The sequence below is a fragment of the Harpia harpyja genome, chromosome 4, assembly GCF_026419915.1.
Source record: "Harpia harpyja isolate bHarHar1 chromosome 4, bHarHar1 primary haplotype, whole genome shotgun sequence".
Classification (NCBI taxonomy): Eukaryota; Metazoa; Chordata; class Aves; order Accipitriformes; family Accipitridae; genus Harpia; species Harpia harpyja.
This window is the reverse complement of record NC_068943.1, coordinates 86,177,347-86,205,335: the sequence shown is the minus strand read 5'-3', so window position 1 is coordinate 86,205,335 and position 27,989 is coordinate 86,177,347. Positions and strand designations below refer to the sequence as shown.

At 61.5% G+C, this 27,989-nt stretch overlaps 6 protein-coding genes across 14 annotated transcripts in view; 1 reads left to right on the top strand and 5 right to left on the bottom strand.

Moving 5' to 3' along the window:
* Window position 1: 1 nt before the first annotated feature.
* Window positions 2-5,706, bottom strand: MLX (MAX dimerization protein MLX). Of its 2 annotated transcripts, XM_052785539.1 has the most exons (8): window positions 5,616-5,706; window positions 5,169-5,205; window positions 4,914-5,003; window positions 4,301-4,407; window positions 3,950-4,049; window positions 2,982-3,081; window positions 2,348-2,549; window positions 2-1,779 (listed from the first exon to the last, which is right to left on the bottom strand). In XM_052785539.1, exons 1-8 carry the CDS (start codon window positions 5,658-5,660, stop codon window positions 1,723-1,725), a joined length of 738 nt encoding a protein of 245 aa, XP_052641499.1. In that variant the 5' UTR covers window positions 5,661-5,706; the 3' UTR covers window positions 2-1,722. The 2 variants fall into 2 exon arrangements, with proteins under 2 accessions (XP_052641499.1, XP_052641500.1); XM_052785540.1 differs by lacking the exon at window positions 5,169-5,205 and having other exon boundaries at window positions 5,616-5,674.
* Window positions 5,707-7,159: 1,453 nt separating this feature from the next.
* COASY (Coenzyme A synthase) lies at window positions 7,160-13,475 on the bottom strand. Its single transcript, XM_052785525.1, has 9 exons — window positions 12,823-13,475; window positions 12,162-12,376; window positions 11,563-11,694; window positions 11,088-11,277; window positions 10,563-10,627; window positions 9,657-9,741; window positions 8,066-8,163; window positions 7,828-7,974; window positions 7,160-7,515 (listed from the first exon to the last, which is right to left on the bottom strand). The coding sequence occupies exons 1-9, from the start codon at window positions 13,421-13,423 to the stop codon at window positions 7,459-7,461; spliced, it is 1,590 nt and encodes a 529-aa protein (XP_052641485.1). The 5' UTR covers window positions 13,424-13,475; the 3' UTR covers window positions 7,160-7,458.
* Window positions 13,476-13,825: 350 nt separating this feature from the next.
* Window positions 13,826-27,989, top strand: part of STAT3 (signal transducer and activator of transcription 3) — an 81,297-nt gene continuing 67,133 nt past the window's right edge. Inside the window, exon 1 of the mRNA XM_052785502.1 lies at window positions 13,826-13,829. The gene's annotated coding sequence lies outside the window, so the exon portion shown is untranslated. The remainder of the gene's footprint in view (window positions 13,830-27,989) is intronic.
* HSD17B1 (hydroxysteroid 17-beta dehydrogenase 1) lies at window positions 13,962-15,959 on the bottom strand. 2 transcript variants are annotated; one of them, XM_052785533.1, is made up of 6 exons: window positions 15,559-15,959; window positions 15,236-15,397; window positions 14,756-14,935; window positions 14,565-14,658; window positions 14,248-14,431; window positions 13,962-14,141 (listed from the first exon to the last, which is right to left on the bottom strand). In XM_052785533.1, the coding sequence occupies exons 1-6, from the start codon at window positions 15,653-15,655 to the stop codon at window positions 13,971-13,973; spliced, it is 888 nt and encodes a 295-aa protein (XP_052641493.1). In that variant the 5' UTR covers window positions 15,656-15,959; the 3' UTR covers window positions 13,962-13,970. The 2 variants fall into 2 exon arrangements, with proteins under 2 accessions (XP_052641493.1, XP_052641492.1); XM_052785532.1 differs by having other exon boundaries at window positions 14,756-15,397.
* On the bottom strand, window positions 16,070-20,138 carry NAGLU (N-acetyl-alpha-glucosaminidase). Its single transcript, XM_052785507.1, has 6 exons — window positions 19,679-20,138; window positions 19,335-19,482; window positions 19,108-19,254; window positions 18,823-18,908; window positions 18,308-18,564; window positions 16,070-18,060 (listed from the first exon to the last, which is right to left on the bottom strand). Exons 1-6 carry the CDS (start codon window positions 20,104-20,106, stop codon window positions 16,844-16,846), a joined length of 2,283 nt encoding a protein of 760 aa, XP_052641467.1. The 5' UTR covers window positions 20,107-20,138; the 3' UTR covers window positions 16,070-16,843.
* Window positions 22,418-27,989, bottom strand: part of ATP6V0A1 (ATPase H+ transporting V0 subunit a1) — a 30,406-nt gene continuing 24,834 nt past the window's right edge. For all 7 annotated transcript variants that reach the window (XM_052785488.1, XM_052785489.1, XM_052785490.1 and 4 more), the window contains one exon: window positions 22,418-24,167. In XM_052785488.1, coding sequence (XP_052641448.1) covers window positions 24,074-24,167 — 94 coding nt within the window. In that variant the 3' untranslated portion in view covers window positions 22,418-24,073. The remainder of the gene's footprint in view (window positions 24,168-27,989) is intronic.

Sequence of the window (27,989 nt, the reverse complement as noted above, 5' to 3'; positions counted from 1 at the left end):
ATTAAACCATTCAGCAAAATTTATTTAATTACTTTTCACAATAGAAAAATATGTCGCTTTCACATGTGAGGTCTGTAAAACTCCATGTCCTCCTCCCAAGGCAGCTTCTGGCAGAACATCTCCAGGGGTTCAGTCTGTGCTCCTTGTTCAGCTGCAGAGCCCTAACCCTAACCTGCTCACCCACGAGAGAGGATTTTTTTCATAACAAAGCAACATCTTCCAGACCGGACACAGTTGACCCTGTGCATGCTTTATCAGTGACGTGCATCACCACAGGGTTTGACTCTGAGGCTTCCATTGCATTGCCTTGGAAAGGACAGCCAAAGGCAGGGTTTGAAGAATAATTCTGTGTAGAAATCATACCCCCGAGTGGGTTCTCCACTACTAAATGAAGTGGAGCAGTAGCTTTAAACATTCTCATGCTGCAGCATTCAAACCATGTAACCTGGAGCCAAGTGCTACCTCATCAACAGTGGAAAAACAGTGTAAAAATAAATATCCACTACCCTGGAGTGGGAGCACAACCGTGATTACAGAGAACAAATCCTGCTGCCAGCATCACCGCGCAGGAAGACCCTGATACAATCGCTCTGTGCGGTGAACAACCATCGCTTGGGCAACGGCTACACCGTGCCACAATGTATTTGTGTTGGTCAGAGCCATGAACCATACTGACAGCAGCAGCATGTGACAGGTTAAAAAGTGTTCCAGAGAGCATCTGTCTGCAAAGCTGACACTGATAATACTTCAGGATGATTTCAGTGATTTATAAAAACAAAAAAAATAAAATCAAATCAAGGCTGGTTATGTATATATGTGCGTATATAAAAGTTCTAAGGAGGAGCAGCGTGAGCTTGTGGCAGTGCTGTCCTACAGCTACTGAACTGCTTTCCTGTTCAGTACAGCCACATCAAAACCCAAAGACATGAAGCCACACACGTTTCAGCACTTGCTCAGGAAAAGCCGGCACAGAAAGCTCACTCCCATCTCCCTTTCAGGGGAACTACGGCTACAGCAGAAGAGGTCAGGTTTTAGCAAGTCCCCAGCCTGTGCTGCCAGCTCTGCACCAGGGAAGTTGTGGCTGTGCCGAGTAAGGGTCTCCCTGGTGGTGAGGGGCTCATCCTTCAGCCAGCTCTGCCAGCTTCCCCAAAGCATCTACACAACTTAACTTAAAAACCCTGCCCTGTAAGAGCTGGTTCAGAGGGAGGTACAAGAAAGCCCGCAGTTACGGGAGAAGCCTATTCATAGTCTGTTTTTACAGAAACCAACAGCTTTTAGCATCCGTTCTTGTTTCATTCCCCCTCCCCCAGGATCAGGAGGGGTTGTGTCAGAGGCCTGAGGTTACGGAGCAGATCTGCTTCGCACTGGAGGGTCAGTGACACAGGCAAACCCCACCGTGCCTGCCTGAGCGAAAGACTCTCTGGCACCTTAAAAGACCTCTACTCAATACATGCTTTTTTTCCTCTCTTTGCTAAGTCCATACAAATATTTGGTAATATCAACTGTGACAGCACCTGTGGAGCAGAGGTGTCTGCACAGCCTCGTTTTGGTTTCATAGTTAATACAATAAATAATTCAGAGAAGCTTTAAGAACAGCCATGAGGGAGATGGCCCAGCCCTTCCTGGCACCCGTCACCCAGGCCCCCGGGCAGGAGGTGCCCCGTCCCCGTGGGTGTAGAGGCAGCGGCAGCCCCGGCGCTGCTGGCACTGCAAGGGGAAGGCTCAGTAGAGCTGACTCTTCAGTTGGTGCAGGACCCCGATCACAATGTCCCGCAGCGTCTGGGGCAGAGAGGAGACACGGTCAGTTGTTCCAGTGCGGGAACGGCCCGTCCCCAGTGAGCGATGCCCACGAGAGGCTCCAGCATGTGCCGCGGCCCCGGGGCCGGCACACACAGTGCCCAGCACCACAACACCTGTATGGGAAACGCTCCCACCTCTGTTCCTGGGCCGCAGGATCTCAGGCAGCTGCAGCAGGGCAGGGACCCAGCCCTGCCTCAGTGCCTGCCCCCCTCAGTGGTTTCTTAATTCCCAGAAAACCTCTAAGTGTCCTGAAGGAGTGATGGGGAACCAGCAGGACTCTCCTGAACCCGGTTTCACCCTGGCCAGCTTTCAGCACCAAACCAGTCCAGCAGCTGGAGTGGGACATGCTGGAGCTTGGGCCCCAACTCCTGTCCCCCCCACACCCCCACCCTGCCCCAGTCCAGCACCGGTCACATGCTGCACTTTCGGAAGCCCCAGGAGAGGGGACAGCCACACCCAGTCCTGCACTGGGCGCAGATGTGCGCAATGGCCTCTGCCGCATTTCACTCTGCCATCTCAACAGCCCACCTGCGGCTCCTGGGCTCACCTGGGGTTTGCAGTGCTCCTCAATCCAGCTGAAGACGCATGCCGAGAGCTCCTGAAAACTCGTTACTGAGATGGAGGCGTTAAAGGACTGGAACAAGGAATCCATAATGCCTTGGAAAACATTGAACTTCACCTCATCAGAGACCTGGTCCTTCCCCTCGTTCGGGTTGTCCTGATGAGCTTTCACAATCTGCTCGTAGTTCCTGAAACAAACCAAGTGCCCCATGTTCAGCAGCAGAGTGAGGCCTCCCACACCTCGCTTCTGCTCAGCTGCGGGGGCAGAGCTCACTGCCGGTCACTGGCCACTGAGAACCACTGCAGGGGTGGGGAGGACCAAGAGTTTGTGGAAGATCCTGCAAGTAAAGAAACACTGGGGAGCTGCAGCCACTCCTGACACTGGGAGCAGATGCATTTTCTGAGTCAGATCCACCTTCACACTAAACTCCACCAACTGACTCGAGACAGACCCACCCTAACGAGCCACTGGAGGAGAAACAATGACAGCAGGCAGGCACAGGTTTGGTACTCCGGGTGCCAGGCTGCCTGTGAAGCACTGAGTGCATCCATGGAGCCTTGCAAGGACAGGGGAAAACAGCAGGAAGAAGGCGGCAGCACCCCGACAGCTCTTCCCTTACACTTTCATGATCTTCAAGGCCATTACGTCTTTCCTGAGGGTAGAAACTTCCTCCTCTTGCTTCTTCTTTTCCTTATGCAGGAACTGGATGTAGTCAATGGCTGAACATGAAAACACACAGTGAGGATCTGAGAGCAGACACAAGACCCCGAGATCCCCACAGAAGGTGCCTAAGCCTGGGCAGCATCACCTCCCACCTGCCCCCATTCTCCTTGCGGAGGTGGGTGGGTGGAGGTGGCCAGCACCTGGGGTCCCCCAGAGCATCTTCACACCAGAAGGTCCCAAAGTGCTGAACCTCCATGCTGCATGGCTCTAGCGAGGCGTTTTGGGGGTTGACAGCACCCCCTTCCCTCTCCCCACCCTCAAGACTGTCCAGGTTTCGGCTGGGATAGAGTTAATTTTCTTTCTAGTAGCTGGTAGAGTGCTATGTTCTGGATTCAGTATGAGAAGAATGTTGATAACACACTGATGTTTTCAGTTGTTGCTAAATAGTATAAACTCTAAGTCAAGGATTTTTCAGCTTCTCATGCCCAGCCAGCAAGAAGGCTGGAGGGGCACAAGAAATTGGGAGGGGACACAGCCAGGGCAGCTGACCCAAACTGGCCAAAGGGATATTCCATACCATGTGATGTCATGCCCAGTATATAAACTGGGGTGAGCTGGCCTGGGGGGGATCGCTGCTCAGGAACTAACTGGGCATCGGTCAGCAAGTAGTGAGCAATTGCATTGTGCATCACTTGTTTTGTATATTCCAATCCTTTATTAGTACTGCCATTTTATTATTGGTATTATTATCATTATTAGTTTCTCCCTTTCTGTTCTATTAAACTGTCCTTATCTCACCTCACGAATTTTACTTTTTTTTTTTCTCCCGGTTCTCTCCCCCATCCCACTGGGTGGCAGTGGAGTGAGTGAGCGGTTGCGTGGTGCTTAGTTGCTGGCTAGGGTTAAACCACAACAAAGACTCACTTTTCTGGAGGACGATGGCCTTGCTGAGCTTCTGGGAGCCTATGGAGAAATCCTGCTGCTCACAGGTAGGAACGATGGCCTGCAAGTCATCATAGCCTTTCTGTGGGGAAGCAGAGCCACGGCACATGTATTTGGAGTTCAGCAGTGCGAGACTGGTTGTTTCAAAATGTGTCAAATCCCAGCTCCCACCAAGCAGCCAGCCAGAGCCAAGGTGGCTCCCAGCACACTTGTGTCTGGGGAGGGTAGGTCCAGCAGCAAAACAAAGGGGAAGGTGCTGAAAACAGCAGGCGCAGGGCCCGGGGAACCAGAAAGTCGCTGTGCTCTGACAGCACACGCAGCCTCTCAGGTTACCTTGATGGCGTCTCGCCTCTTCTGCTCCGCCTGGGTGTGCGCCCGCCTGCGCCGGTCCTTGTACGATTCCTTGTAGGTCTCCTGGTGATAATCGCTGTCCTCATCATCTGCGTGGAGAGAGCTCGCATGAGCGTGAAGACGTCTGACTGGTGAGCTCCCGAATCACGGGGGGCAGAGGTGCAAGGAGGGGGTGACAGCCGAGGTACCAGCTGGGCCTTACGGGCTGCTGCCAGGCCCAGGACCACCCGGTGCCCCCAGGGCGGCACTCAGCTCCAGCAGGTCGGGCCAAGGACAAACACACCAAGGGGCCCTGACAACCCCTTCCCTTTCCTTGCAGAGCTGGGCAGGCAGAAGACGCCTGCAGCTGCCTCGAGAAGGCGTCAAAACCCAACCAACTGCCCACCCCAAACGCTGCCGGAAACCACAACGCCCCGACGCTGTTCCCCACCACCTTCCCTCCCCCCTCAGGGTGGGAATCCTGCCCAGCCAGCAAGAGGGGCAGCCGTGCTCACACTCTCAGGACAGGGGCGAGAGCTGCGAGCCCTGCTACGTGCCGGGCACCACAGTGAGCAGAAAGACCCACGGTCACAAAGAACAAACCCCACAGGCCCACCTGTATTGGGGACAGAAGAGGCACTGGTGGAGCCGATACTGTTGGCTCGTGACACTATGCTTCCTTTCCTCGCATTTTCCATAAAGAGCGCTGGAAGAAGAGGGTTCACGGAGTAAGCGACGAACCCGGGGTGCGTGACCGGGCGCAGAGGGATGGGGTGGACGGGTCACCAGGCAGCCGCTGTCGCCGTCGTGCTCACGACAAGCAGCTGCTGTGACCGGAGGCGGGGGTCGGGGGGGGCTGCCGGGCACCTACCCGAGTCCAGGCCATTGTCGCTGTAGGCAGCGTCCACCTTGAGCGGGGCCGGCGGTGGAGCCATGGCGGGCCGAAGGAGAGACGTCAGCTGGGTTCGGGCAGCAAACCGCGGCCCCCCCGCCCCGGGCCCGGGCCCCGGCTCCGCCCGGAGTCCCGGTCGCCCCGGTCGCCCAAGCGGTACCCCCCCCCGGAGCTCCGGTCCCCGCGCGCTCGGTAACCTTTGGCCTTTCCCTTCGCCTTGACCCTGCCCCTCGTGCTCTATCCCGACCCTCTACCCTCGACCCGGCGCTCACCCCGCCCGCGGCCTCGGCTCCGCCGCCCCCGGCGCTCCGGCCCAGCGCCCCCGCCCGCAGCCCCGCACCCGAAGCGCCCTCAGGTGCCCCCAGCCAGCCTGCCGGCCCGGTCCCCCGCCCGCAGCCCGGCGCGGAGCCCGGCGAACGGACCCACCTTCCCCCACGAGTCCTCGGCCGCGGCGCCGGGCGGCTCCGCCATCTTCCGCCCGCCCCGGTCATGTGACCGCCGCGGGGGCCGACGGGAAAAGCAGTCCGCCCTGCACCGCCGGGCCGCCAGGGGGCGCCCGCACGGGCACCCCCGGGGCAGGCGAGAGCGGCGCGGCCCGCGGCACCGCCCGCCGCCGCGGGCCGCGCCCCGGGCCCGGTCGATGCCCGGCGCTTTCGTAACCGCCCTGACGTCAGGGTGACGCAGGAGCGCCGGGCCTGGGTCAGAGTCCGCCGCCCGCGCGGGGGTCCCGGTCCGGCGAACCGGGGGTCCCGGCGTTCTGCCTCGGGCCGGGCAGAAGGCCCGGGCGGGGCTGCCGGCGGGGAAGGGCCGGCGCCTCCGGTGAGGGGGCGGAACGGCAGCCGGTGGTGCCTGCAGCCCCGCCTGCCCCGGCGGACCCAGTGCAGGGGGAGGCACTCGCCCAGAAGTCCAGCAAGCAGGCGTCCGTCTGTCCGTCCAGGCCGCCCTGGCCCGAACCGCCAGAGCAGCTCCAGGTGCCTGAAGCAGCGGCGGCGGCGGCAGTCCCGGCTGCCGGCCTGCAGCACCGAGACAGCGCTGGGGCCGGGGCGGCGTGACCCGTGTCCGCAGGCCGGGATGGTCCCAGCACCGTGTCCCCCCCAGGCCCCCACCTCATGGAGCTGTTGGGGTCTCCGGCTCCCTGGGTGCAGCCTGACGCCCCCCACCCCAGCAGGACCCACAGAACCCCAGTCCTGCCCTGCCAACCCAGATCCGCCGGGAGTCCGGGAAGACCTGGGAGACGTAGCGCTCCAGGAGGAGCGGGAAGCCGACCTCGAGCTCTGCCCGCAGCACCTGCCCGTGGTGGGGGAGCACGTCCAACCGGCTGCACCAGGGCACGAATTGACGGTACTCCCCCATGTCAGCCACCAGCCCGTACATCTGCTCCGCTGACTACCCGGGCCGGAGGGGGTCAGGGCGGGGGTCAGGGCTGGGGGCCGCATGGAAGACTCACCCTAGGACCCACCACTCCCGGTGCCCGCCAGGATTAGGAATGGCCGCACTGGCTGCACCAGCGGGGAATGGGGATGCTGACACACCTGGAGGGGCCAGGGGATCAGGGAGATGGCTCTGCCAGCACACTGGCCCCGCCACCTGCAGCGCCTGAAGCAGTGCCTGGCCGTGGCTCGTCTCTGCCCCACCGGTACCGGGGTGGGATGGTCTCATGCTCCCAGTGACATCACAGGGTGGCACCAGCAGCAGGACCGGCCGTCCCCACCCTGCCCAACTGGACCGACCCGGCAGCACCATGCGGGGCCCCAGCTGTGGGGACCCCCAACGGCACCAAGTGTCTTGGGTGCTGCGACCCACTGCCAGCAGCAGTCAGGATCCCCCCCCCAATCCCCCAGAGCCAGGGGCGATGCCCCACAGTGGGAACCAGGCAGGGGCTCAGGCAGGGCAGGGGCCGGGGGCAGCAGAGCCAGCTGCTGGGCGGGCTGGGGGGTACAGGGGACAGGACCAGCAGACGGACACTTACGGAGGGAGAAGGCTCTTTACTGTCCCACAGGGAGGTCCAGGCACCAGCGCAGGCTCAGCCCTTTGACCTGAGGAGCCGCTGCAATGTTCCCCCACCCCGTCACCAGGGGATGGCAGGATGCCCCCGGCCCCTCCACGGGGCTGGACAGGGTGGGTGGGTTCAGGCCCCGCGCTGCGCTCCTCCCCGGCACGGCTGGCTCACTGCCGGCGTGTGATGGCAGGACATGGACCCTCGCCTCCCATCCCACTGGTGTGGGATCCACGGGGTTGGCGCGTGACGGCCAAGAGGAGCGTGACCCCCTCACAGGCTGCGCTCCTGGCTCAGGCGCTGCTGCAGGAGGTCCCAGGCCTTCTCCACCTGCCAGAAAGCCCACGTGCGGTGGCACCTCAGAGCCCGCAGCCAAGCCAGGGACAAGGCGAGCGGCACCACGGCAGGGGCAGGAGTGTCACGCGAGGGTCCCACGCTTCCTGCCCCTTCCCTGCTGCATTTACATCCCCGAATTCGTCCCTCATGGCTGTGCACAGAGGCAGCCTCGATGGTGAGCAGCACGCCCAGGCACACCACGCGTGACCTGGGCACAGCACTGAGCCCTCCGGCACACGTCAGTCACCTGCCTCCCCCTTTGCCACCTGCAACAGACCCCAGTGCGGCAGCCAGCCCGGGGCTCACCTGCTTGCGGGTGACGTCCGGCTCCCAGAGCGTGCACAGCACCACCTGCGACTGCTCCACCCTTTGGCTGTTGGTCATCTGGCTCTGCAGTCGGCTGCGAGCAGCCTCTTCGCTCAGCCCGTCCCTGGCCATGATGCGCTTCACAGCCTGGCAGGACCAGAGGGGACACTCAGTTGCTCGGAGGGGAAGCCGGGAACCAGCCCCAGCAGCAAGCGATGGGCCAAGGGGCATCGCCCACCTCCTCCTCTGGGATGATGGCCGTCCACACCTCATGGACCATGTCTTGCCAGCCAGCCTCCAGCAGCACGGCAGCGTCCAGCACGCACACGGCCTTTCCTATGGAACGAGGCCATTCCTCATTACCTGGCAATTGCAAGGCGGCACGACTGCTCCTCAGAGTCCAACCCAGCCAGTCCACTTACGCTCGTAGAGTCACGCCTTCCTGCAAACTGGCAGCACAGACGCTTTACTGCTGAGCCAAAGAACCTCACGTGGAAAAGAGAGCAGCAGGCAAAGGCTGTGTTTGCTTACAGGGCACACCTGGGATGGCAGGTCTCCCACGCATGGCAAGCCAATGCCTTCAGCCAAATGCCTATCGAGCTACCAACAGCGCCTCCCAAGAGCTGGAAAAAGTCTGCTCCCAGAAGGAATACACACCAGGCTCGCTGCTGGAGCACTACACCAAAAATGAACTTGAAGCCTCTGTGAGAGACTGAAAGAGTTAATGTCTCAAACATTGTGGTGGGGCAAGTTCTGCTTAAAGACAAACCCTGCACAGCAAGGAACCAAGGTGAAAAGCACATCAGCTCAGACATCAGCAACAGGAGAGGGAGGGCCGTGCTGGAGGGTGCGCAGCTCCCTGTTCTGATAAGCTGTTCTGATACAAAGATCAAACAATGGCCAGGTCTGCAGGGAAGGAGAAGTTAACTCCACAAACGACCCCCAAGCCCAAAAGCTCACAAACTGCTCATTAACCTGACGAGTTCAGGTGCCTGCCCAAAGGAGGGGCAAGGATGATGAAAGGACACAAACTGAAGCCCCGGGCGCACAAGCCCACCGGGACTGGACACCTTGGCTGACTGAACCAACGCTGGGCACAGGATCGGTGAAATCTTTCTCTCTTCCTTTCTCTCTCTCTGTCTTCTTCTCTCTTTCCTTTTCCAAATCTCTACACCTCATCCATTTCAAGATATAAACCGTTGACCAAGTCTGAGACTAAGAGTGGATCCAGCCGCCCCTAGACCCTTCTCTGAGGAGGAGTCTGGAAAGCAAGGGGGTCTGCTCTGAACCTCGTGACTCAACGGGAGGGATCTCCTTATTCCCTGAATTGATGTATATGGTTACACGGTTTACAGAAGTAGTCTTATGCCAATTCCTGTTGTGAGAAACCCTACCACCTACTACCACGCCTCCCTAGTTCCGTTTGCTTCTGTCATAAATAAAATCTTTAACCGATCGTTTGGTGTCATTTCACCTTAATTTAGCCCGAGGGAATTTCAAATCAAACACGACTCCCTGGTCTGTCCAGTCTGGGTCGTGACAGTCTCGTGGGAAAGAGAAAGCAACCTCCACCCTCCTTCAGAGTAGGAAGCTTGAGGTAAGCCTGTCCCAGCTGCTGGCCCAGCTGGGTGGAGGGGTTTGCTCAGAGATCTGCCAAGTGAAAATCCCCAGCAAGCTGCCCAGCAGAGAATAGGGGTGTCTGAGCGTCGAAAATATTCACGGTGCTGCCAAAAGCAGCAGATTCCCGGCGGCTCTGGGTCGTGGTGTGCTGCACAAGACCATGCAACCAACTCCCACCTTTGTGCTGCGATGGGAGCCGCCCCAGTTACCTTGAGCATCTGCCTCCCCGATCTGCTCCTTGACCATCCGGGCCATCTCAGGCCACACAATGTCCGTGAGACTCTTCAGCCGCTCCTAGAAAGGACCACGACGGGATTCAGTTACTTGCCCTCAGAACCCCTGGGCAGCCAACAAGAGGATCGCTGGTGGCAGCGGCAGTCACAGGGGGCACCCAGAAAGAACCTGCTAAAGCACAGGGGACGGACCCAGCCCACCGCCTGCTCGCTAAGCGCAAGGAAGGAAAAATTCCACGCTGGCCAGAGGCTCCCATGCCCGCTGACGGGGTCAAGGCTCTTTTTCCTATCATTTTCCTTGCCCTGCCAGGCACAGCAGAACCTCGGCCTCTGCTGCGAGAGGTGCTTTGCAAAGACCCGCCCCACAGCACAGCGAGCTCTCCACGCAGCAGCACCCACGCGTGACCCGTCTGTCTTGGGGGAAGCCCTCGAGCTGCCTTCATGCTTGGGCTGGGGCAGCCTGCAGGACCTGAGCAAAAGGCTGAGCTCCGGCCTGGACAGCAAAGCCAAGCGCAGAGGGTCAGGTTCGGCTGCCACATCACCAAGCCTCACGGCGTACAAGCCCAAACCACACAAGGGTCAGAGAGCACCAGCTCCGCATATGTCCAGCTGGGTAAAGGACAAGCGTGGGACAGAGGGGATGAGGATGGGGATGGGGAGGCAGCAGCAGCTGCCAGGGCGAGAGGAGCGTGTCCAGCATGGCTGCTGACTTAGCTACAGAGATGGGATCTCTGTGTCCTGCCCTGTCCGTGCATCACTACCAGAAAGTACAGTCAGGAAGGCATCATCAGCTCAAAGGGCTGAAAAATAAAAATCCTCAGCACAGATGGAGAGCTCCCTGCTCATGAGATTAAATATTGACAGTCTCTGTGCCGCTCTTACCTGGTTCCCAAACACTTTGGCCCCAAGGACTTTCCTGTTAATTGTCCCATCTTCATTCAAGATTTCTGCAAGACAGAAGCAGAACAGGCTTGGGAAGAATTAATCCCACACTCTTCCCTGTGGCAAGCCTAGGTCAGAGTGAAAGGATTTCAGCACGGGGCTCTCAAAGGGACCCAGAAAGGAGCTGTAGGACCTGACCTGGCAGCTCTTCACCTTACTCTAGAAAAGGACGGGGAAGATCTTTTCCTAGACAAACGGCAGCCCAGTTTAGCCTTCCACACCAGCCAGTTTACAGTAGCTCTGACGTGGGACGTGCAAGACTTGGGGAAAGCAGTGGTTTGCCCCGCTCAGGGCCAACCATCACCGAATCAGCTACAGAGCCCCATCTGGGTGGTGTGGAGCCCAAAACCCCCGGGGAGGGAGGGGAGCGCGGGCCAGGACAGCTCCCTGGGACGCTAGGACAATGGCACACCCCTCCCTCCTCTTCCTTCTCCCAGTCTTCCCTGCAGTCTTCGGTGGCTCTACCTGCCCCAAAGGCTGCCACCACCTGCTCGTAGGCAGGGCCACCGGGGACATAGATGGCGTGGCCCAGCTTGTCAGCGTCGATGAGGAACGCTCCCAGGTGCCCCAGGAGTTTGGCGATGGAGGTTTTCCCACTACCGGTTCCTCCAGTCAGGCCGATCACATACGGGCGCGAAGGCAAGGCAGGGTCTTGCTAAGGGAAGAAGGAAAGCCATTGCCAGCAGACAGAGGACACGGGCTCTGCTGGAGAAGGATCCTGACTACCCGGCCTGGAGATGAGTGTGGAAGGTCCTGGCCCTGCAGAGCAGGGGCCTGCTCCTGCCGGGGGCCAGTACAGGCAGCAGGCAGGCAGTCCTCCGAAACTCATCCCCCTGCAGCAGGGAGAGGGGCTGGCTCTTCAGTTCCCGAGGCTGCCACCCCTCCTCCCAGGCACTCTCTTCCCATCACAGCCCACGGCTCTCCGAGCAACCCCCCTCACCCGCGGGGGCCGCAGCAGTGTCCCCAGCAGCCTCTGCCGGAGGCTGGAGGAGCTGATCTTCTCCTCCTCGTTCTGACCGTGTTCGGGGTCCTTCATCAACAGGATCTCGTAGAGAGCCAGCTCAGGGAGCCCCTGGCAAGAGAAGAGAGCGCCGAGGGCCGTCAGCCCCGACAGCCGCAGCGGAGGGAAGGGGGCTCAGCGGGAGGTCAAGTCCTGAACGAAACAATGAGGACGCGGCCGCCCCCAGCGTCCCCACGGGGCAGCTCTGTCCCTGCGAGGGGCACGTTCCCGGCAGCAAAGAGGGGAAGGGAGCCCACAGAGCTGCCCATCTGACCCCAAACCTCCACCCGCCGGGGCGATGCCGCACGCAGAGGCTGCTGCACCACCCTTGGGGCGCGCGCAGCCGGGGACAGCTCGGCGCAAAGCACCCATCTGCGGGGTGCCGGCAGACGCGCACGCTGGCATCCTGCTCTCAAGCCCGGGCCGCGGCACCGAGCAGCCACAGCTGCTCACTGAGACCAGACTTGCCCACGGGCAGCGGCAGGCAGGGGCGAGAGGGCGGGAAGGGGCAGCCCACCGGGCTCCTGCGCAGGCATTACGTTTTCAAGTCTCTTCTTGTTCACAGCCTCCCCTCCTCTGCGGGTCTCCTCGCTGACCACCAAGCACTGCAGGTCGGGGTCCGTGACCGAGGGGCCGTAGGGGTCGACCAGAGGCACGATGTCGTAATGCAGTGAGGGCTTCACGTCCTCCAGGAACTCACGCAGCTTCGCCGCTCGCAGCTCGTACGGCTCGATCAGCTCCATCAGGACCTTGTCTGCCAGGCGCCAGCGGGGAGAAGCAAGAAAGTGGTCCGTTCAGCAAGGCGCAGGTCCCGGAGCGGCGGCGGAGAGCAAGACCAGGAGACGGAGACAAAACCCGTCCGTGACTTTGGGAGGCTGACTCCTCCGGCTCCCCTCGCCCCTGCTGCGCCCTCAGCTCCGCGTCAGCTCGCCTCGCTCGCTGGCGCGGACGGGACGCCGGGTCCCCACCGTCACCCCGTCCCAACGGCACTGCCTGGGCGCTCCGGGCGTGCGGCCGCCGGGCCCCCGCGCCCCACCGGGCCCCCAGGCCGCGGCGCCGGCCCCTCTCACTGCCCCGTCCCGCTCGGCACCGGGCTGGCCCCTCGGCCCCATACCGGCAGCAGGGCTGGGCGCCCCCGGCCCGCCCTGCACCCCAGCGCGGTACCGGCCGCCCGGGGGGGGGGGGGGACGACGGACTCACGGCGGAGCAGGTCGCCGTCGGCCACCCCGGCCAGGAGCCGCCGCCGGGCCAGGAGGCAGCAGGCGCTGAGCAAGAGGCGGTGGGCGCCGTGCAGGCGGTCGAAGGTGCCGCCGACCGCCACGTCGGCGAAGTCGGGGAGCGCCGCGTCGGGGTCCGCGTCGGGCTCCTCCTCGGGGCCCCCCCCGGCCTCCTCCAGCAGCACGGCGGGCAGCCGCGGCGGGCAGCCGTAGGCGGCGGCGGCCAGGCGCTGAAGGCCCAGCCGCACCGGCCCCGGCGGCCCCGGCGCCTCGGCGGCGGCCGCCAGCAGGACGCGGGGCCGCCGGGCCAGGCGGCGGCCGGGGCCCAGCAGGACGCGCAGGTCCAGGCCCCGCTGGGCCGCCGCCGCCGCGTAGAGCGCGGCCAGGGCGCGGAGCAGCGCGGGGCAGGCGGGCGGCGCGGCGGGGCGCGGGTCGGGGGCGGCCAGGCGCAGCCCCGGCTGCAGGTGCACGTACAGCGGCCCCGCCACCACCCCCGCCGCCGCCGCCAGCGCCGCCGCCGCCCGCCGGGGCAGCGCGCCCAGCGGGGCCGTCAGCACCAGCAGCCCGCAGGCGAAGGGCGCCATGGCCCCGCCGGAAGCCGCTGCCGCCGCCGCCCCGGAACCGACCCGGGCCCGGGCGCGCCCGGCGGGGAAGGGAGGCCGCGGGGCGCCCCGGGGCCGGGCTGAGCGTCGGGACCGGGCTCCGCCCGGCCGAGGGAGGAGACGGAAGGAGCCGGCCCCTCCGCCTCTGCGCCGGGCACTGGGCGGCAGCGGGCCGAGCCCCGGGCGCGGCCCCGTGGCGGCCCCCCGCCGAGCACGGCCGGATCGCGGGGATTCCCCCCCTCCCCTCCCCGCCCCGCCGCGGGACCCCGGAGCGGAGGCGCGGGGGGAGCCCCCGGGGACCGGGCTGAGCCCCCCCCCCCCCCTCCCCCCCGGGCAGGGGCTGCTGGGCGAGGAGGGGCTGCGGCGAGAGGGACGGAGCCGGGAGCCGGGCGGCTGCAAAGGGCTTTATTGGCGACACGGTGGGACCGAGACACCCCCCCCCGCCCCGGCCGGGAGGGACACCGCAGGGCTGGGGCGGGGGGCGGTCCGCAGCGCAGCGCGGCTCCCCCGGGCTCGACGGCGGCTCTGCTCAGGGCTGGTCCCCGCCGGCCTCGCCGCGGCCGAACACGAAGTCGTGCATGGCCCGGACGTACGCGGAGCCGTCGGGGCTGGCCAGCCGCAGGCGCGACAGCGGGGCGAAGAGCTGGGTGGTGACGCAGCGCAGGGGAGGGCAGGGGGTCCCGATGGCCTCCACGAACACCTGGCACCGCAGAGGGGTCAGACTCGTCCCCGGCACGGCCCCACGGCCGCCCCCCCGGGCACGGACCTCTCTCGGAGCCCCTTACCCCCATCCCACAGGGACTGACCTGCAGGACCTCTTCCACCTCCTGGGCCGCGTCGTGGAAGAGGCTCTGGCAGTGCCGCAGGTACCGGTGGTAGAGGCCACGCGTCTCGGCATCCAGGCCCTGCAGCTCGCTGCCCTCGGGGTCCGGGCGCTGCAGGTTGGCCAGGAAGCTGGTGTTGACGGGTCCACACTCCACCAGTGTCAGGCTGCGGGAGGGAGCGGGGCGGCAGCTCTCAGCTGAGCGCATGAGCCACCACGGTACCCCCCCGTCCCGGCATCCCTCCATCCCGGTGCCTGGTGGGCAGGAGGGCAGCCCCCTGCGGCGCTGCCAGCACTCACTGGATGTTGAAGGGCCGCAGGACGATGGCCAGGCTCTCGCACAGCCCCTCCACCGCAAACTTGCTGGCGCAGTACACAGAGTTGAAGGGCAGCCCTGGGGCAGAGCCGCACCCTGAGCACTGGGTCCCTTCCTTGCGGCTCCCCATGCCACAGGGTGCCGGGGTTCCTGCTGCAGCAGGGCCAGGTCCCACCTTGCAGCCCCCCGATGCTGCTGGAGACGATGATCCGCCCGGCCCTGCGGCGCTTCATGGCGGGCAGGAACGCCTGGATGGTGCGGATGGCCCCAAAGAGGTTCACGTCGAAGATGGTCTTCATGGCTTGGTCGGAGCAGGTCTCCAGGGGGCCCATCAGTCCCACCCCCGCATTGCAGACTGCTGGGCACAGCGCCGGTGAGGAGGCACCAGAGCCCCCCTCGCACTCCCTGGCACCGTCGAGGTGCCAGAAGACAAGAACATGGGGGTCCTTCCCTATGGATGGGCCAGTGACTCTTGGCACTCCCAAACCCAGCTCCTGCACCCCTGCCCTGCTGAACACGTCCCATCCTAGCCCCAGGACTGCGGGCACCTCCCATGATTTGGCATCTGCTCCCAGTGCCCTGGGGAGGGCTGGCAACCCCAGAGAGGTCCCCCCAGCCACCCGGGGGATAGTGGGGGCACCGGGAAGAGCCGTACCCAGCACGTCCAGCCGCTGCCCCTGCACCCGCTGCGCAGCAGCTGCCAGCGAGCACGGGTCAGTGACGTCGAGCTGCAGGACCTCCAGTGTGTCGGGGCAGCAGCCCCCAAGCCGCTCCAGCAGCCGCTCGCCCTTGGCCAGGTCACGCATGGTGGCATATACTGGGGGAGAGAGCGGGGCAGCGGTACCGCCGAGCTGCTCGGCCGGCGCCGGCCCCAGCCCACCCCCGGGCACCAGCTGTCCTTGACGAGGCGCTGCCTGGCCCAGCCCGGGAGACCCCCGGGGTGCCGGCCCCCCCACCAGCGCAGCGTCACCCCTTTACCTTTGAACCTGCGAGCGGTGTCGGCCGCCAGGCGCGCAGCCAGCCCCAGGCCGATGCCCGAAGAGCAGCCTGTGATCAGCACCGTAGTTTTCTCCATGAGCACGCAGTGCCGGCCAAGGGGACCGTGCTGTTTAAGAAGGCTGGGAGAGGGGGGGTCCCCCCGCCCCACACCACGGGTGTTGTGTCTGCCGCCTTATCTCAAGGCCCCTCCACCCACCTCCCTGTGCCTTGATGCTTGCGCAGCTGCTGCGATAAAGACCCCGAGGAGCCAGGACCTCCCTGCGGGAGGAGGCTCTGGGGCACAAGGGGAGCCACAGCCCCGGGGGTTGGCACCAGCCAGGGCCAGCACCAGCCGCACCGTGTTGTGCCAGGCATCCCGCCTGCTGGCACGCAGCTGGCAGCGCATTTTTCCTGCTATGCAGGCTCGGGGGCCGAGCACCGCTCCTATGCCCCCCATTTTGCACAAGTCCCGTGCTGGGGAGAGGAGATGGACACAGATGGGAGAAAAGAGTGCTCAGTGGCCAAGCCTTTAATTGCTCTGCAGGCTGGCAGCACCACAGCTGGGCTCTGCCTGAGCCCCAGCTGCAGGGGAAAGGCCTAGAAAACCCTGTCCCGGGGAGCACGGCCCCAGCAACACTGCAGAAAACTCTGCAAAGTCTCTTTTGATACAACAGCCACCAAGCGTGACCAGGGCTGTGCCCATGGGGTGGGGAGCACCCAGCACAGGGAGGCCCAGGACCCCACCAGGGGTGAGGCCAGTTGCCTGCTTCCCCGGGGGCAGGGGCTGCTCTGCCCCCCGCACCGCTGCAACCTCCCTGGCTGCTTCTCCACCATCACCGCCCCCGCCAGCCAGGGCCCTGCGGCAGGGACACGTGTGCCCTGTCCCTCTGCGCAGTCCCAGCGCCTGCCGAGCTTCCAGCTGGGAGCACTGGGGCAGCAGAGCCCTCGCCTCCGGGCTCACACCTGGGGCAGCCCAGCTTTCCCGGGGACAGGCTCAGGGCAGCCAAGCAGGGCCGGCAGGGCTGAGCACAGAGTGTGGCACAGGATGGGTCCCTGGGGCAGAGCCTGCCCCCCCATCAGGCTGCCAGCCCCCCTCGGGGCATGTCCTGCCCATGCAGGGGAAATGGTGGGTCCAGGCTGGCTGGGGGCCACCGAGGCTCTGCACCTTCATTCCAGCATGGCCAGGACGCAGCCGTCAGGCCAGGAGCTGTGGGAGCCTGGACACGGTAGGGCGCGGGGTCTCTGCCCTCCCTCCTGGGGGAGGCTCCGGAGGCACAGCCCAAAGTCACGCCGGCCCAGCCCGGCTGCGCCGCAGGGCGCTGGGGTAGTATTTGAGGAACAGCTTCCTGGAGATCTCCAGCGTGTCCCCAGCCGGCACGGCCGGGTAGCGCTTCTTGTTGTAGACAAAGCCTCTCTCCACCTGGAAGACAGCCTGGTTGAACTGGTCCTGGTGGAAGGGGCTGCCGGAGTTGAGGCTCTCCACCAGGGCAGAGACGAAGAGGCTCCAGCGCACGCCGTAGTAGTCCAGCACCAGCCCCCCCAGCTGCTTGTTGGCATAGTCCAGGATGTTCCCACTGGGCCCCCAGAGCGTCACCTGGTTCCGGGCATTCAGCTCGTACTGCTCGGCCTCCTGGTCGCTGGTGGCCACGGCACGAGCGCTCTCCAGCCACCGGCCCAGCAGGAAGAGGCTGTGGCTGGAGAGGAGGCTGTCCAGCTCCGGCAGCAGGTCGTAGACCAGCACGCCGCCGGCTGTCAGCAGCTCCGGCAGCGCGTGGCTCTGGAAGGCCTGACGGATGCTCAGGTAGTAGTTGCTCACCAGCTGCTGAGCCGCCTGCCGCGTGACATCCACCAGGTCGTAGCGGAAGGTGGGGCTGGAGCCCAGCTCCACGCTGGCGCTCAGCAGCAGGCGCCAGGCCTCGTACACATCGCTGGCATTGTACCACAGCTCCGTGTCCATGTGCAGGGAGGGCCGGCGCACCAACGGGCTGCGGTTGTGGTTGACGCAGACGCCGGTGCAGTTGTACACGCTGCGGAGGAGGAGCCTCCAGGCACTGGCCGCGGCAGCATTTGGGGCGCCGTAGCGGCGCTCGGCGTAGCGGGTCACCCAGCTGGGGAGGTCGAGGGGCTCCTGGCGCCAGCCCAGCTCGTTCATCAGCTCGTACACCATGTCGTTCTGCTCAATGCCCTCCGGCACCAGCCCGGTGCCCACCATGGTGGAATTGGGGAAGCGGCGAGCTGCAAAGGGGCCGTGGTTGATGGCCTCCACGGTGCCAAAGAGGCCGTGATTGCCCCCGAAGTTGTGCAGCATGCACCAGATGAAAGGCTGCCCGTAGAAGGACTCCGTCCACTGGTAGACGGGCTTGGACTCAGCAAAGAGGTCGAGAACGATCATCCTGCCGAGGGGCACGCCGTGCAGCAGGGCCCGCACCTGCGCCGGCTGCCAGAAGTCTGGCTGGTGCTGGAAGAGCCAGCCCTGCATCAGCCACAGCGCCTCGGGGTCAGCTGGGGACAGAAGTACACAGAGTGAGGTCCCTTCCAGGCAGGCCCTGTAGGCACAGTGGGCATCCCGCAAGGCCCCAGGGCCACCAACTGCCCCTCTTAGAGGGGGCTTTGAGGGTCTGGCGCCAACAAGGTCGGCCAAGCGCAGGCAGCTCGGCGCTCGTGTGGGGCCCGCAGCCTCCTCCCCACCGGCTTCCAGCTATCCCCACCTAGAGCCCCGTGACCAGGCTGGCACCGCATGCTGACCCACCTCCTGTCATCGACCTGAAGACGGCATTGCTGACCCTCGAGAGATAAGCAGGGTCAGAGAAGAGGGGGGTCATCTCGTTGAAGGTGTCGGCGCTATAGATGTGGTCTGTGCCAAACTCCTTGATCAGCTCCTTCAGGAAGAGGGTCCCGATCACCTGGAACATGGGGTCCTCTGGGTCCAGCAGGTAGGTACACGAGTAGGTGCAGTCGAAGTGGCTCCAGCCCCCAAGGCGAGTGGCATTCACATGCGGGAAGACCCTGTGCCGGAGGGCAGAGATGGGGATCAGGAGCGGGACAGGACGGTTGTGCCCCAGCAGGTACAGGGCAGCCTCCCGGGGAAGCCGGCACGGGCACAGGAGGGCCGGGAGCTGAGTCGGCCCCAGGAGCACCCGGTGTAGCCGGCGCAGGCTGGAAGCGGGACCCTGGGAAGGGCCCAGGGCTGAGACACCAGGGAGGGAGCTGCGGCCAGGGCTGATCTGCCCTGGGGGGTCTGTGAGCACATGGGTCAGCACCTACCGAAGAACCCCCTGGGGCACATGGCCCGCAAAGGCCGGCAGCACCGTGATCATCCCCAGCGAGCGCATCCTCTCCACGATCCGGTACTGGGAGAGAGAAGGAGCGAGGGAGCAGGGGGAGAGGAGCCCCCACCTCCCCACAAGGGGCCCCCAGGCGCTGCTGGAGCTGGGGGAAAGAAGCGGCGGCCCCCGAGCCCCCGTGAGCGCGGTGTCGGCCTGGAGGACCAGGGCAGGGGGTCGCACGGGTCTGCCCCGGGCGGGCGGGCAGCCCCGGTGCCCCCGGTACCTGCAGGTAAAGCTGTTTGAGGTGCCAGGCCGGCGGCAGCGGCCCTGCCCAGCCGTGAAGGTTCCCCATTCGGTTCCAGGCCAGGAACGCCGGCCCCGTGAAGTACCCGTCGATCTCCGACTGGTTCAGCCCCAGGGAGCGGTACACCTGCGCGGGGCGGCGGAGGCTCAGCCGGCCCCGCGGCCGCCCCGCTGCCCTGCCCGGTCCCGCCGGCCCCGATACTCAACCCGCTGCCAGGCCGCCTCCTGCCCCGCGAAGGCCGGCGCCAGGTTGATGCCGCTGAGCGCCATCCAGTCGATCTCCCGCTCCCAGCGCGCCCAGTCCCACCAGGCGTAGGAGTAGCTCTGGGTGCAGGCGTTCTGGTAGTAGCGGTACCTGGGGGGGGGGGGAGCGGGCGGGAGGCTGCGGGCTGGGCCCCCCCGCCCCGTTCCCGGCCCCGTTCCCGGCCCCGTTCCCGGCCCCGTTCCCGTTACGTAAGGGCGCCTTGTCCCGGGCTAACGAGGCGTGAGCAGCGCCCGGCCCCGCGCCCGGCGCCCAGCCCGTCCCCCGCGGGTCCCCGCCGCCCCGTTACCTGCCGGGGGCGGAGGCGCGGATCTCGGCCCGCAGCCGCGGCAGCGGGTCGGGCAGGCGGAGCTGCGCCCCGGACCAGGAAAGGTGGCAGCCGCAGAAGTCGCGCAGGTAGCGGTACAGGCCGGCGGCCGCCGCCACGCCGCTGGAGCCCGTCACGGCCACGGCCACGGCGGCGCCGGGCGGCGAGCGCAGCCGGTAGGTGTCGGGCCCGCCCGCCGCCAGCGCCGCCTCCACCGACAGCTCCACGGCGGCAGCCCGCGGGCCCAGCAGGCGCCGCGCCAGCGCCCGCACCGCCGCCTCCTGCCGCGCGTCCCCCGCGCCCGCCAGCAGCGGCGGCGGCAGCGGCAGCAGCAGCAGCAGCAGCGCCAGCGCCAGCCCCAGCGCCGGTCCCGGTCCCGGTCCCGGTCCCGGTCCCGGCCGCGCCGCCATCGCCGCTCCCGGCCCCAGCGCCGCCGCGCTCCGCCAATCCGCGCCGCCGATGGGTGGGCGGGGCCGGCCGGGGCGGAACAGGCGGTGGGCGGGGACGAGCCGGTCCCGGCAGCGGGGCTGGTTCCGCGGGCGGGTCCCGGACCCTCGGAGCGGAGGAGGCACAGGGACGTTACCGGGCGGGGATGCAGCAGGCAGGGCGACAGCGGGCAGGGCTGGTCCCGGCAGCCGGGACCGACAGGCGCTGCCTGCGCACCGGGAGCACCGCGGCCCCTTCGCCGCCCGCTCTGGGTGCCCGGGCCGGGGCCCGGCGGGGCCGGGGCTGCAGCTCCCGCCTGGGACAGCGGGAACCCCCCCCCGCCGGGAGCAAGAGCCGCCGGGGCTTGGCGGGGCGGGGCGCAGGTACCGGGCAGCGCCGGGGCTGGCACCGGTGGCTCCGGGCTGTTTTCATATCACGTTTTCCAACCGCGACGGCTCCGCAACCCGCGGCGGTCCCGGAGCATCCGCCAGCCCGCGGGAGCGGCGCTGCCCGGCTCCGGGCTCCCCGGATCGACCGAGACCCGCTCCCGGGGCTGCGCCCACCGCGGCCGGTTCAGCCCCGCTGGGCCCCCGCAGCCGCCGGGCCGGGCCCGGCCCGCTCCGGCCTGTAGGGAGCGCTGCGAGACCGGGCAGCGGGGCTCCGCCGAGCTGCCGGGCCCCCGCCCCAGCCGGTGCCCCGGGGCGGGGGCGCGGCCCGGCCGCCCCCAGCAGCGGCCGGAGCAGCCCGGGACCCGGCCCAAGCCGCCGCTCCGGCTGCCCCCTCGCCCCGGGGCGCAGGCAGGCGGGTGCTCCGCACCTCGGGGGGCCCAGGCCTTGCTGCCGCGGGAGGCGGGTGGGCGCAGACCCCCGGGGAGCCGGGGGAGAACCCCGGGGGGAGGCTGCACCCCGACCCCAGCGCACGCCCGCGGCCATCGCACCCGGCGGCTGTTTTGCACCCTCGGTGCTCTGCATCAGCCGAGGCGGAGAACGTACGGGCAGGGCTGCCTGCGGCGGGGGGGGGCTCAGGGGAGCGCCGGGGCCGGCAGAGCGGGGGCCAGCGGGGCCCCAGCCGGGGAAACGGCGAACAACGGCGGCTGGGAGAGGTCCCGCAGGGCTGCCGGGCCTCTGCACAGAGCTGCTGGGGGGCACAAACGTGAATCCCTCCAGGGAGCAGGGGCTTGCCCAGGTTGTGCAGGGTCTCTTTGGGCTCCAGGAGGGCTTCGTGGGCGCTTCCCAGGACTGGCTGCAAGGGACGGCCGTGCCACCTCCTTTGGTGCAGAAGGGAAGGACGAGCTCAGGGTTGCTCCACAGCAGGGCCACGGCTCCCCCGTCTCCAGCACAGGCCATGGAGGGGGCCGGGTGCTCCTGCCCTGCCAGCCAGCAGCAAGGGCTGCCCACATGGCCCCTGGTCCGTAAAAGCAGCCAAGCAGGGCCATGGAAACAGGCAGAAATGCTGTGATTGCACATGGGAGTGGTGCAAGAGAGCAGGGGAACGGGTGAAAGGGGAGAAGATCCCCTGGACACAGCTGGCAGCGGCAATGAATCCGTCTCCTCTTTTGAGGGGTGCGGAGGACAGGGGGCAAGCATCCTGCGGCTGCAGGGGCAGCACAGACCAGCTCCTCGCCCTCCCCGAGACCTTAGGAGATGGGAAACACACTGGGCTGCAACAACCTCAGAAACAATCGCCAAACCCCCACAGAAACCTCCCTTCCGCCCCTTCCGGGCATGTGGAAAAACCCCCGCAGGCAGCTCCAGGCCCTGCAGGAAAGGCCTGAGTAAACACGTCCCTCCCGGGTGGGGGAGCAGGTTCCCACGGGGGATGCCCCACGGCTCGGGGGGCCGGGAATGGGGCAGCAGCCCTGAGCAGGCAGAGCGTCTTTGCCCCAGTCCCCACCAAAGGGCATCTACAACACCCAGGTTTGATCAAGCCTTAGTTTTTCCTCCTGCATAATCACTTGCTTCACTCAGTTAACAAGTTTGTCCAGGCAGGGAGGAGGCTCCAGGACAAAACCAGCCCCTGCTTGGTGGCCCTGTTCGGCCTTCACTCAGGACGTCAGCCAGGGCTTGATAAGCGCAGAGACATTTCAGCCCAGGCACGGTCATGCTGGTCTCATTTTACAAACCAGCTCTGCCCACCCCATCGTACTGGCCATCAAGGTGACAAGAGCCCAGGGCAGGAAAGCTGAAGGTCCCAGCTCCCCCCAGGCAGCTTTTGGGGCTCTGCCCAGTGTCGGACAGGGCTGCCAGGGAGCCCCCTTCAGAGAGCACAGGCGAAGCAGAAAAGAGGTCACACCACTTGTTGTGCAGTTAGTTTAATTTTTACAGTGACTGCAATGCATTTCACCCGGGCAGCAGGACTGGTATCACTGCTCCACGCATAGACGCATTTTGACTTCGTCTTTTGTCTGCAAACACTATTGTAAACATACAGCTGAGCATACCTGTAAACACCACGATTACCCAGAAGCTGCGCACGCGCAGCACAAGGATCCCCGTGCTCCGTGCACACACCCATTACAGTGTGCAGTGCACACGCACCTTTCTCACATAATTTTAAACAGCCCTGCACTGTGTGGCATTGCCTCCTCAATTCCAGGTTACAATGATTCTCATTATTGTTCTAATCTGTTCATACACAAATACTTCAGATCCACTGTGAGAATTAAACACGACAGTTACACACAGCACTAACACACACCCACACCCCACTGCTCCTACAGCTACATCAAGTTGAGGAGGGCAAGAAATTATTCACATCTGGTACTGGAGAAAAAGCAACAGCTAGTGTGGGGAAACACCACCGAGACTCCACTGCCATGGGACTATTTTGGCAAGACTCGGCCTCAGTTCTCCCTTAAAGGGCTCCCAAGACCCCAAGCATACATGACAACATATGTCACTAGTACCTCCACCTTTGCAAAAGCTGCCTCCACCAATGCCAAGTCTGCACGGGCATTATCTGGATGCACCTCTAGGGCTTTGCAGCCTCAGGGCTTCGTCTTTAAACAAGAAATGCAGGAAGTTCCATTGCCAGTGGTCAGTACCTGAGATGAGTTTGCACTGCAGCTTGTCCCTCCTCCATCTCACCCCAGGCCACAGCAAGGCAGCCAAGCCCGCTGCGCCTGAGCCCCCTGTTCCCACCACTGCCTCCAGAAACAAGAGGTGGAACAGGCCTTTGCTGCTGGACATAGGGCTTTGCCTGGGATACGAGTGTGCAGGTGCACAGTTAAAGGATCATCTCTTCTCCAGGGAAGACAAGGTCTCTTGCAAAGACAAGGTATTTCCCTGTCACTAGAGCAAACGGAGAGCCACCATACACTTAGCTGAGGCTGACTCCTACCCCTTCATATCAGCTCCCCAAGCCCCAGCCAGAGTTCAAAGAGCTGAATCCCTGTACGGGACGAGACATTGTTTTTGTCAGATTAAAACATGGCACACGTGGAAGCCCTGGAGGTAGAAGAAGCATGCCCTGGATTGTCAACTGCCCACTGCTCATAACTTGTTTAATCAGAGGCAGAGACACGTAGGATCCACACGTAAAACTTTAAAAAAATCTCTTCCCGAGCAGCAAGCTTTGTGCAAGCTGAAGTTGTTAGGCCTTTTCTCCATGTGCTTGTACGCCCACTCAGCCATAGCTGCATTTCTCTCACACTGCCCTGATAAGCCTGCCAGGGAATTCACAACACAAGAAGTACACTATTATACACCAAACTCTGACACTTCATGCACGTGGTATCTTCAGTGGTAAACTTAAGGAACGAAAAGTTTCTTTGATCCAGTGTCACTCATTACCCAAGAATGTCAAAGCTCTTGGCTTTGAAATGCCACAGTAACACTCGAGGGTGCTGCAATAAGTTATTTTCACTACGGGAGAATTACATGCAACTCAGACACGCAGGAGAGGGCTAACCATAAACACATGACGTTTAACACTGCTTGAGAGGAGGGATCTTTAATCGTCAAACCTCCCCTCACGGATGGTATCAAAGGAGAAAGGGAGAAACTTGAATCCAGTGCCAGTGTAGAACTTGTTCTGGAACTCAATCCTGCAAGAGAGGGAAGAGCAATTGCTCATTTAAAAAGGCAGCTCTCAGATACGAGTTAGCAAGAACTCCATTAAAAGTACGATTATTGACTCTAAAGAGAAAAAGTGGTATTATGTAGCGCATCTTTTGGCACAAACCCCACATTTTTGTTTGATGTTTCTGGAGCAGAGCAGAGCAGAACTGTCTAGGTACTTTGATCCCACCCCCAAAGGCAATAAAAGGGCAACAAAAATAGGATGAACTCCCTAACTGTGGTATCACTTAGAAGCACCTAGGAGCACAGAGCATTTCCTATAAGATGTCATTACTAAAGTTCACATTTCAGTTAGAACAAACCTCAACCGCGTGATGCTGTGCTCAGACTTTCTCCATCAACTACTTCTATTTATTTACTTCAGCATATTTGGTTTATACCCACATGACTACTTCAGCTGAGCTAGAGATGTGCCTGTTGTCTCCAGCTGAACATTAACTTAGACTTGTTTGCCTGCTTCCCCTAATAAACTCAGTTTAAAAAAAGAATTATTCTAGAGAACTGCCCAATGGTCAGCAACAGCCAAATAGGGAAAGAAAAAAATAATCCCATGATTCACAGTAAAAACAAGCACAGCGTTTCATGAGCCTCATGAGAAACACTTTCCATTGCGTGATCCACTAAAAGAACGAAGTCTCTGTAGGAATCAAGTGACAGCAAATCATAGAGCAATTTAACACAATTCAGAAGTATTTTTATGAAGAACAAAAAGGCAGACTTAAATTATTTTCTTCTAAATCAGGAATCGCAGCAAACTTCAGAGCTGCTGGTATTTCAGCTGGCAAAAAGTGATTTCCCAACAGAGCTCAGGAGGGAAACATTCAGAAAAACAGCTTTCTGCTCATCTCTTCTGCTGCCTGTTCATGCAGATACACAGACTTCCCTGCAGAGGAATCCCTAGGATAAGCAGGATTTTCCGTGTGGGAGGAAGGGCTCCTTGCCAACATGCTCCAGTTTTTCAGGAACCCTGATAATCTCCATAAGTATCCTGTGACTAAGTAACTATTCTGTAAGCAAAGGGAAATAAAGAAGCAGAGGGTTGGGTATCTGAGTCACACAGAACCAACCCACTGTAAATGAAATTTTAACCCTGATGATTAACTGTTCCAGCTGGCCCCGACATCTGAAAGCTCCTTTTGGACACACTCAGTTACAACTGGCCACAACTGGATGCCTGAAGCTCAAGGAGAAGCTGTTGTAAGGTTAGCGAACTAATGAAAAAGTTTAGTTAACCAAATAATCATGGCTTAAATGTTCTGTCTGTTTTTTCTGCAATTGTCTACAGGAACACCCAGAATCCAAGGTCCTTTTTTAGTATGAGACATTGCTGTTTTCCAGGATCACTGGCTGTCATGTACCAGCTCTATTGCTAAACTTTGCACTGCACGTCTCCCATCATTGATCAAGTTCTGCAGAAGAATTCACTAGACAGTTAGCACTGCACTGTAAAACAGACTAGAAAGCTTTCTGGCAGTCAGCGTTAAAGAAAACCCACTCTTCAGCTTTTTTGTATTAATAATTAGCTTAAGTGTTTGTTGGACTGTAGTTATGTGGATTTTCCAACCCGAGTCATAGAGTACCCACACTGTATGGAAAACTATGCAGCTTGCAGTCCCATGAGAAGCAACGGCAGAGTCAGTTATTGAACAGGAACCCTAACTTTCATTTAGTACAAGTGCAAATTCCTGCTTGGTGTTTGTGTTCTTAAAGGTGTGTGCCAATGCCTGGGGTCGGCTGTGATTCAGAGTGCACCTAGAAGAGGGCAGCCTACAGTGCACCTTACAGTCAGAAAGCAATGGGGGTGGTTGTGTAGAGGTTGTGCAGTTACTTTTTCCCAAAAAGGACAGCAGTTTCGTATGCGGCACCGTGGGTCATTCTGTCCTGCGCTTACAGGAGACTGCCTTTTAGAGCAGTAGCGTGCTTTTATGGTCGCACTACAGACAAGCTCTGGCTCATGACCTTTACAAAGAAAAATAAAATTCTGGCAGGACGGGTGGGGAGCTGGATTGCGAGCGGGATGCAACTCTGGCACACCCATGCCTCTCGGAAAGCAGCACTCCCCCTTGGGTGGCAGCAGGCCAGGAGCTCTGCCCGGGCAGAGGAGGGTCTGCCTGTCCATTCTCAGTTTACAACCGAGAACAGCCGTCCACAAAGTGCCACATAATCGCTGATTTTTATTTATTCCACACAGTTGTTGGAGATTGACCACATTTGTTGTGTTTGAAATCTATTTTGGTGTCCCTGCGCAGACCCACAGCACTCTCCAAGTTTGCCATTCAGAACAAAACAGGCATCACGTGAGCTTCTAACGCTGCACGGCCGAGAGCGCTGCTTCAGATCCATTTCACTGCCTCCAAGGGTCTGAGCTCATTCTGGGGATGTTTATGGACCAGTGGCAAACAGCTCAGGCAACTCATGATAAAGAAAAATCACGTTTGTGTCCATCTCAACTATGGCCATGGTGAAGTGCACACACCTGCCAGGGAAGCTGCTGATGCTACACCTGAGGGAGAGAACAGACTGAAACCTTTAGCAAGAGCAGACAAACACAGTTCTGAGTGTTTGCCAAACCTATAGTCACGTATCGCAAGGACCCATGCTCTCCACACTGATGGACATGGACTGAGGGATGGGAGACTGGCTGAGAGACACTTGGGTAACCAGAGCCAAGTCTGAACAATGTGGTTTGACTGCTCTGAACTCTGGAACTGAAGCCCCTACATCACGATGCTAATTTAACACCAACCTCTCTCCTACACAGCAAAATAAACCCCACTCTTCACTGATCTGAATTAACCTGATTTGCTCTGTATTATGCCTAGTGCTATCCTTTCTTTCTAGCTGTGGCCTGGTCTTGGGACATAGTCCAGGGACATCGCTTCTGGTTCCAAATCAGGCCTAAAACTGAGCCTAAAATACTGCTTTACACAGGAAGATACCTCCACTGAAACTGTATTCCTGCATCAACCCATGATGTTGGGACCCTACTTTGAATTCAGTTATGAACTATTCCTTTTGGGCGAAGTCTATGTTTGCTCATATTAGAAGAGCTGACTAGCTTAAAAAAAGGTAAGCTACTTTAATCTAAACATTCATGTCAAACTACATTACTGAAAAGCAAATAGAAAAGTAAAGTATTTCAGAACAGTGATGTTACAGTAAAAGGAGTTAACAGCACAATGTGGGGGTATAGCTCAGACAGCTACCGAGCTCCAGCAGACCTCCGATACACATGCCTGCATCTTGGCAGCACTCAAAGAGTGCTTCCTCCACCCCAGAATGCCCCAGAAAAACCCAGCCTGCTGAAAGAATGCATAGTTTCTGAAAAAGCACAAAACAAATCTTCCTCATTTGGGACTGACAGGCAGAGCACATGGAACAATCTGTGCTTTTTTTCCCCACCAGTAAGACACATGCTAAATTCCTCCTCCTTTCCGGGAAGGCTGAACAACCCACACCTTCAGAATTCCTGATAGGTGACTCTTCTCCCACAGCCAGAAAATCTGATCTGCTCCTCCCAGGACAGCTGTATTTGACACCCCCCCACCCCCCCCACTTCTAAAAAGGGAACACCATTGGAAACATCCTGATTTCACATTCAGAAGCAAAAAGGAATGTTAACAGTATGTTCTTTTGAACAACTGCAGGTGCCTTCCTCTCCACTGTGATAACAAAAAATCCAACAAATTCAAAATAATTTCAGCAGATTACTTGGAGTCTGAAATATTGCCTTAAACTTGCTTTTCAGGCTCTAAGATTGAACAGATTTTCTCTTAGGGTATGTGTAT